At 39.2% G+C, this 8,935-nt stretch overlaps 1 protein-coding gene across 1 annotated transcript; it reads left to right on the top strand.

Annotated features, from left to right (window-relative positions):
- Nucleotides 1-4,346: 4,346 nt before the first annotated feature.
- LOC9306469 (bifunctional TH2 protein, mitochondrial) lies at nucleotides 4,347-8,356 on the top strand. The gene is made up of 6 exons (XM_002870352.2): nucleotides 4,347-4,800; nucleotides 5,728-5,836; nucleotides 6,322-6,612; nucleotides 6,726-7,134; nucleotides 7,250-7,516; nucleotides 7,609-8,356. The coding sequence occupies exons 1-6, from the start codon at nucleotides 4,451-4,453 to the stop codon at nucleotides 8,034-8,036; spliced, it is 1,854 nt and encodes a 617-aa protein (XP_002870398.1). The 5' UTR covers nucleotides 4,347-4,450; the 3' UTR covers nucleotides 8,037-8,356.
- The last annotated feature ends 579 nt before the right edge of the window (nucleotides 8,357-8,935 follow it).

The raw sequence follows: 8,935 nt of genomic DNA, 5'->3' as shown, positions 1-8,935 counted from the left end.
GAAGTCGCCTTGAGCTTGGGGAGACCGAGGAGTCTCTCATGTCTCAGTTTGTAGATGGTCTCCAAGACGTATACAACGAAAAGTGGAGACGCAGCCTTACCACACTCTACCAGAAGTTCTTCACCTTGCTATTCAACGTGGGCAACAGATCAAGAAGAAGACAATCACACAAACCAAAACTAGAGATACCTCGTGGAGCCTGCCACAACCAACAACAGTTCAAACACCACCTCTACAAGCCATAGACAAAGGAAAATCTATTTCTGTGGAGTCACGTTTCAAATCAAATGATCACTGTGCAATACAAGGTAAGTCTACTAACCCTCAAAGATCACATGACATGATTTGTTATAAGTGTCAAGGTAGGTCATATAGCAAGAGACTGCCCCCAACAAGCGAGTAATGGTGATTACACCCGATGGGTATGACTCACAAGACGAAGCGGAACCAATGCAAACAGATGGGGAAACTATCTATCCTGATGAAAGAGATATGTTGATGCTCCAAAGGGTTCTCTCTTCTCAATAAGAACAAGATGAACCTGAACAAAGGGATAATTTCTTCCATTCTCGTTGTACCATCAAGGATAAGGTATGTCATCTGATCGTGGATAGTGGGTCTTGCACTAATATTGCTAGTGTTACTCTAATTCAAAAGCTAGGATTCAACACTACTACTCATCCGAAACCATACAAGCTGAAATGGCTTAATGACAAAGAGGAGATTAAGGTGTCAAAACAAGTGGAAGGGCCGTTTTCGATTGGGCAGTACCAAGACCAAGTCTTGTGTGATGTTGTACCTATGCAAGTTGGGCACATTTTGCTAGGGAGACCATGGCAATATGATCGTGAAGTTTTCCACAATGGTCGTACAAACCAGTACTCTTTTTGCCTTAACAACCGTAAGTTTACTTTAGCACCATTAGACCAGAAAGAAGTTCGTGCTATGCAAGCAATGACTAAGGTTAGTGCTACCACCAGAGTTAGTTTTCACGTTGACAAATCCTCTTATTTATGTCAAAAAACATATATAATTCCCTTGTCTTTGCTAAAAGAGTCACTTTCAGGTTCTGGAACTAAAACGAAGAAAACTACAAACAAGGGACATGGAGTACCTAATACATCTAACCACATTCCCACTGTGGAGCCGAATGCAGCTAGAGGAGCTCTTACTCCATGCTACTTCAAGAAGCACCACCATATGCACCAAAACTCAAAGAACCAATCGCATATCAAGGTAAGGTCCGTAACTCACAAATCCGTATGAAAGCTAACTTGCTTTATCTTGGTGCAGATTTACAAGTTTTGAGGTCGAAACCTTTTCAAGGAGGAGGGTAGGATGTGGACATCAAGTCAACATCAGCTGGGATCAACAGATATGATGGTCTAGCCAAGGATAAAGGAGAGACGATCTTCCTTGGGGAACACGTCATGGATAAAGGGGAGACGATCTTCCATGATTTGTTCATTCTAGACCTCAATCTACTCACTATAAGCTGGAATGATCGAGCTACCTTGGAAGATGAGCAAGTCGAGCCACCAGATTACCTAGATCACTCAAGTCCAGGTCGAGCTCACCATACCATCTGTCGAATGAAGCTTAGCTCGAGTGTTCAGTCGAGCTACCTGGTCGAGCTACCTCCACTCGATCTCTGATCGAGTCCGTCAGTCGAGCTGCTTCCAGTTGACTCCCCTCTTGACGAGTCTACCACTCGAGTCAGTCCAATTCTGCACAAAACCCGACAAATCGACCTGTCCAATTTAAGTAAACCACATGAACGACTTAGAGAAGAATTCTTGCTGTTTTTAATCAACCATGTGAAGACTACACGACATTTAGGAGCAACCAAAACAGCACCACTTCCTTTTTCATGCTTAAAGGCCAAAGAGAGGAAACTTTCCTTTTATGGCGAAGCTCTTGCCTTTTCTGCCAGAAACGTCTCTTTTCCTTTTAATCTCGACCCTTCCTCCATCCTAAGAGATCCTAAACGTCCAAAGCAAGAGAAAGCCCTAGAAGAAAGCTACAATCTCACAGCCAAGACAAGAGAAGCGTCCACTTTAATGCCTAACGGCTAGAAGACATCAATGGAAAAGATTGTGACTTGTTTTGATTTTATTTCTTTCCTTTTCTGCATATTTATGGCCGTTGGAGGTCTTGTTCACGAGCCTATATAAGCTCTTTACTTCCTCACTTTGTATTCACGCTTTTATCAATTAGAAATTCAGTCTTTTGCTTTTGCTTCAAAACAGTCTGTCTTTGAATCAATCATTTGCGAGTCTAGGTAGTTTGTGGAATCAAGCTTCTTAGTTCGTGTAGAGCCTTGGATTCTTGCGAGGAATAGCCCTTGAATCTCTGTCTCTAACCCACGTGATTGTGGAATCAGTCACAAACCGATTACCCATCATCTAATCGCTTCCATCCATAGCTTATAAGCCTTGAGTCCGTGATCCTTGTCTTGGTGGAATCTGAGACCGACGAACTAGATGCAACCTGTCAAATCACAGATCCGCACTGCACGATCAACCAAATTAGAAAGCAAATTTCAACAATCCAACAGAAATTACGTGGCGATTTGCATATCAATTTGAAGCCCCGAGGCTCATCTTTGAAGAAAGACCAACCTACACCTTAACTTCGAATTCATCAAAGAGTTATCACAGTATCTCTGCGTCCTCTGCAAAGTAATAACTAGACGATAGGAACGACTCTTCATAGACAAACAATACAACATTACCATCGGAACAACAACTCAGAGCTCAGCCTCTCACCATCTCTGCTTCCATCAAGATAAGTATTTGTGCTTTATACTTTATCATTTAATCTTCACATTCGTTGATTGTTGAAGTCATGCTCTAAATTGAGTCTCGACTCAAAAAGCCTAGTTCACCTAGCATCGAGTTACATTCAAAAAATGAGAATAATTCTCGTAGTTAAGCCGAGCTCAACGCTCGCAATTACACCTATAAATTGAGCCGAGTTCAACGCTCGCTATTATGTCACGAAAATATTTCGTAAAAACCGAAACCTCGCCTTGCATTAAGTCTTTAAGACAGGATAGGCCGAGAGTTCCTCGCACCTTTAAAATAAGTTGAAAAGCTCACGTATCTTACTAACCCAAATTATAATGACATGTTTGCAGCTCATCTGCCCGGCTACCTCGCAGATCGCCAGACAGGTTATCTAGTAACTCATCTAGCAGTTCATCTTGCAACTCGCCAGATAGATCACCTAGCAGCTCATCTGGCACGCAGATCATCTCGCAGCTCGTCAGTAAAATCGTTTGGCAGCTCATCGCAGTACTTTAGCCCATGCTCTTCTGTTCATCCTTCACAGCTGAACACATTCATCGCAGCTGATGTTTCACAACTCTTCGACTCATGACTCGTAGCGCATTCATCGCAGCTCAACAGCTCATGCTCGTCAGGCTCATCAGTTTACCTAACTCACGAGCTTAACCTTGGGTTTTTTATATCTTCGACTCGCGCCAAGCTAGACTGGCGTATCTTGGAGGTTCAGCGGATCGAATTTTAATTCGCATCTTCCTAAGGTATAAGCCGAATATTCACTTTCTTAATTCAGAAATTCCGAATTAAAGTATTCGGATTTTCCGAACTGGGGGAACTAGTTGTTGGTGCAGGAAATTAGCACCTCCGACAATACCGGCCTAAACCGTAAGAATTACGAATAAAACTGAAATTTCAGTTAAACCGGGATATCTCGGTTTAGCCTGTTAATGGACTAAAGAAGGAAGACCGCCTGGCGATCTTAACTCGAAGAAGAGAGATTACCCAAACCGACTTCCCTACTTAAGGAAAAGGAAGTTTTCCTTAAACAAAAAGGAGAATCGCGAAAAAAGGGAAAAGCAAAAGATTCAAGCCCCAAAAAGGAGGACGTTTAACTTATCTTTAAACTGTCCTAGTCTTGTATAAATAGAGGGGTCTGTTCCATATTCAAAGGATCCGCAACTTTATGCAAAAACCCTAATTGTTCTTGAGCAAATCCCTAACTTTGTCTCTAAACAATAAAATTCATCTTTCTTTTGAGTATTTGATCAGAAATAGTAAGAGAGTTAATTGAATTTGTTTTCTTCTTTTAAACAAATTCATTGTGTGATTTTCGGAATCAACAATTATGTTTTCAAACGTAATTATTTTACATTTTTACTAAAATTGTTTTTAATAATCTTTGACAAATATTTACGATATAAAATAAAATTTTCGTTTACATACTATGTCAAATATTTAAATTTATTGTCACAATAATTTAATACATAATTTTTATAAAAAAAATTATTGCAATATAACATAGTACATGATAAAGGAAAAAAAATGAAAATTAGATATCAATTACAAGGGAAATAACAAAAAAGTGAGTTCTCTCGCTCTGCATCTACCCACAAGCACCTTCCTTGCACAGCGAGCGAAGCTCTCTTTTCCTTCTCTCTCGTTTTATGCGCTTCCTCTTCCCCACGCGCCTCATCAATAACTCATCTCTCGGTCTTCTCCGATCCCCACGCACCGCCGCGCCGATCCGTTCTCTCTGGTTTCGCAGCAAGTCTCCGGTCTTCCGATCGGCGACTAGTCCAATAATGGCGGCGGCCGCCTTCTCTTCATCGTTGTCGATTCCTCCTAACTCGGAAGATGCACTTCCTGGGAAGTTATGGATCAAGTTTAACAGAGAGTGCCTCTTCTCTATCTACAGCCCCTTCGCCGTCTGTTTAGCCGCCGGAAATCTCAAGATCGACACATTTCGTCAGTATATTGCACAGGATGTTCATTTCCTTAAGGCGTTTGCTCACGCGTAAGTTCTTTTCTTGGATACTTAGTTTCTCTCTGAATTTCCTGAATTTACATTGATTGTGGATAAAATGATACTTGAGAGTTTCTTTATAGAAGTTGGTGAGTTCAAAATACTGATAATTTTGATGTTGATCCTTTAGAGTTCAAAGTGAAGATGAATGTAGATAGATAATGTTAGAGATTGGAGGTTTTAAAATTAGTCATTGAAAGAAGGGATCTGGAGCTTGTATGACAAATGTAGGAGAAGAAATCAGATTGATACTTTTGTCAATCACCATTTCATTTGTTAACCACAAGTGCTGTTGATAATGTCGTTTGTATTTGAATTCATGCCTCTTACTTTGAGGATTTTTGAAGTTGTTTGTTAATAATATTAAGTTCAGATAAAGAGTAGAGGCTCCTAATTATGGTGGTATGAAAGATTAGTTTTCTATTGGTCCCTGTATGCATGTGTGGAAAAGTTTTTATGAAAGAAAGGATATCAAGAACAGTTTCTTTGTGGAAATGCTTTTCATCCGGTCTTCTAATTTTTTAAGATTGTAGGTTCCCGTGGAATGTTTTTTAAGATTTCATAAGGTTGATTTTCGCCTCACATTTAGTTTGGTTGATTTCATAATGTCTGCGGAATGATTTTATTGCCTTACTATCCCTTGACATAAGTACAAGATTTTTATTCATCATGAGATTCGTTCTGGTGGTCTGGGATGATGCTCTAATTCAGTGCCACGTTATCATTTTGACTTTAGCAGTTGATCAAAAGATTTTGATTTTGTTACAATGAATGTGAGAAACTTTTTGTTTAGCTTATCAGTGATGAGATAGAAAGAGATGGTTTGTATAATATTAACCCTCTGCAAACTTTTCAATTAAATGCTTTCATAGTTTTTCTTGTTTTCTTTATAAATATTTGTGTTCCTGCGATTTTTAGGTATGAACTGGCCGCAGAGTGTGCTGATGATGATGATGATAAATTGGCAATTTCTGACTTGAGGAAAAGCGTGATGGAAGAATTGAAAATGCACAACTCGTTTGTACAGGTAAAACATAGAGGTCTTTCCTGTTTCCATGCTCATGTATTTCATAATAACCAGAAGTAGAACATTACATTTAACATGAGTCCCTAAGATGGAACTAACTACATCTAAGTTACAGGCTAAGTGTTTTTTAGTAATGCTTATCCAACAGCAAAAATTTGAGTCAATTAGTTATGTTATGCCTTTTTGGTTCTGATTTCCAAGTGCAATTAGTGAAACTATCACTTTATTTTACATCAGAACTTGGGGAGTATAGTGAGAAAATGTCATGCTTGGATATTTATTAAAGCTATGGCTTTCACATGCGGTTTCCTCACCTGGATACTGAATATTAATTGTATATTAGTGCTACTTAGCTTCTAAACTCTTAAAAAAAGTTTATTCTCAAGTGTTCTGTCGGCTTTATTATATTAATTCATTGACATCATTATTATGATTTTCCTATCAAATGGTATTCTCTCAGTAGTACGTTTGTCTGATCCTTGCAGGATTGGGATTTAGACATCAACAAAGAAGTAAGTGTTAACTCAGCAACTTTGAGATACACTGAGTTCTTGTTAGCTACAGCATCCGGAAAAGTAGAAGGATGCAAAGCTCCCGGCATGCTTGATACTCCATTTGAAAAAACAAAAGTTGCTGCTTATACGCTTGGTGCTGTGACACCTTGCATGAGGTTGTATGCCTTTCTCGGTAAGGAGTTTGGAGCACTTCTTGATCTGAGTGATGTGACCCATCCCTACAAGAAATGGATTGATAATTATTCTAGTGATGCTTTCCAGGTATGTCATAGTTGTATGTTTCTGCATATTTCTGTTAATTTTTAAGGGTTTCTAGTATGCTGTGTGAGATGATGCATCTTGTATAATGAACTTTCTGTTTTCCTTTATTCTAGGCATCAGCCAAGCAAACTGAAGACTTGCTTGAGAAGCTTAGTGTCTCTATGACTGGTGAAGAATTGGACATAATTGAAAAATTGTATCAACAGGCTATGAAACTTGAAGTAGAGTTCTTCCATGCCCAACCGCTGGTTCAGCCTACCATAGTTCCACTGGTCAAGAACCGCTCCAAAGATGATCTGGTGATCTTTTCTGATTTTGATCTAACTTGCACTGTTGTGGATTCTTCTGCTATTTTAGCGGAAATAGCAATTGTAACTGCCCCAAAAGATGAACAGAGTCGATCTGGACAACAAATTCAGCGGATGCTCTCATCTGACCTTAAGAACACCTGGAATCTACTTTCTAAACAATACACAGAGCATTATGAAGAATGCATAGAGAATATTCTGAATAAAGAAAAAGGTCAGACTTGTTTACTTTTAGTTGACACAGTTTCAACGACTATACTAATCTACATGGGACTTTCTGTCTGATTTATCTCTCAATGTGGGAAATTTGTTCTTCCAATCTTTTGCAGCGGACAAGTTTGACTATGAGGGTTTATGTAAAGCACTAGAGCAGCTTTCAGATTTTGAGAAAGAAGCAAACAATCGAGTGATCGAGTCTGGTGTACTCAAGGGCCTGAATCTCGAAGACATTAAGCGCGCTGGGGAAAGGTTAATTCTTCAAGATGGCTGCATCAATGTCTTCCAGAAAATTTTAAAAACTGAGAATCTGAATGCAGAACTTCACGTGCTTTCCTATTGTTGGTGTGGCGACCTCATCAGGGCAGCCTTTTGTGCAGGTATGTGCCAAAATCCTTAACTCTGTGATTTTTGTAGACAATTCAGTCCCTAGAATTAAGAAACTATGCTAAAAACATTCCCCTCTTTATAGGCGGAGTAGATGCAGTGGAAGTACATGCAAATGAATTCACATTCGAGGAATCCATCTCGACTGGTGAGATCGAAAGAAAGGTGGAATCCCCGATTAACAAAGCTCAGCAGTTCAAAAGTATCCTACAAAACAGAAAGGATGAGAACAAGAAGAAAAGTTTCTTGAGTGTGTATATTGGAGATTCCGTAGGTGACTTGTTGTGTCTCCTCGAAGCAGATATAGGAATAGTGGTTAGCTCCAGCTCGAGTCTCAGGAGAGTTGGAAGCCATTTTGGTGTCTCATTTGTGCCTTTGTTTTCCGGAATCGTCCAGAAACAGAAACAACACACTGAAGAAGAATCGTCATCAACCTGGAAAGGACTCTCTGGCACACTTTACACAGTTTCAAGCTGGGCTGAAATTCATTCATTTGCTCTTGGATGGGAGTAAACCGGTAGAACAAAGTATATGAAGAGATTGGTGTATATACTACCGAGTGGCCAGTTTTATCAAGAGCCACACAAATTTCAGTAAGTGTGAGTATCAATGGCGATGATGACCTTTGGTTTGTCTCGTCTAGCATTTTTAATGAGCTTATGTTGCTGCTCTTTTGCTATGATCTCATGATGTTGCTTTCGACAGAAAATTGTGATGCCGAGATGTCATTTTATACTTGGACTCAACAACTGTGAAGAGCCTCTTATACATAAGCATGTGTTTCTATGAATATGGGGCATAAAAGTTGGGATATTGATATTTGCTTTTATTCTTGTCTCTCTCTTACTGTTTCAAAAATTTCCTAATTTTACATAATTGGAAAATATGTTCATTTTTCACGATGAAATTCATTCATTTGCTCTTGGATGGAACCTATAGGTTCATTCTTAGAGATAACTAACAAACATTTCCAATGAACCTATGTGTTTAGATCACAGCCCTGTTCAGCGCATGGTCACTGCGACCATTTAAAGTTACTTGAATGTGGAGACTACTGTTAACGCTGTTCGACAACGACGCTGTGACTTAGTTTTTGTTGCTAGAAAAAGCAGAAACTGCAATACATCTCCAATGTCTGCAACTGCAACATGTTTTCTCCGACAGCTTTTTTTCATCGTTATTTTTTTTGTCTACGTCGTAGTCCCTGTCGCAGTCGCAACGACTTGCAAAAGAACAGGGTACACTTAGTTTGATGCTCTAAGCACATAAAAGATTCATTAACATGGTTCTATTTCATCGACATTCAGTATTCACATACATTCTTTTTAATAATAAGATAGTATGAAAACCTATTATACCGATCTAATACGATTGGATAACTATCATGATCTAACTATCAGATGATTCAATTA

Source organism: Arabidopsis lyrata (assembly GCF_000004255.2).
Source record: "Arabidopsis lyrata subsp. lyrata unplaced genomic scaffold ARALYscaffold_7, whole genome shotgun sequence".
NCBI classification, from domain to species: domain Eukaryota; kingdom Viridiplantae; phylum Streptophyta; class Magnoliopsida; order Brassicales; family Brassicaceae; genus Arabidopsis; species Arabidopsis lyrata.
The sequence above is the reverse complement of the archived record's forward strand: the minus strand, read 5'-3'. Positions and strand labels throughout refer to the sequence as shown.

Coding starts and splice junctions, on each gene's coding strand:
- LOC9306469 (XM_002870352.2), top strand. CDS start 4,451: ATGCGCTTCCTCTTCCCCACGCGCCTCATCAATAACTCATCTCTCGGT. Junction 6,613..6,725: donor ATTCTAGTGATGCTTTCCAG/GTATGTCATAGT, acceptor CCTTTATTCTAG/GCATCAGCCAAGCAAACTGA. Junction 7,135..7,249: donor TATTCTGAATAAAGAAAAAG/GTCAGACTTGTT, acceptor AATCTTTTGCAG/CGGACAAGTTTGACTATGAG.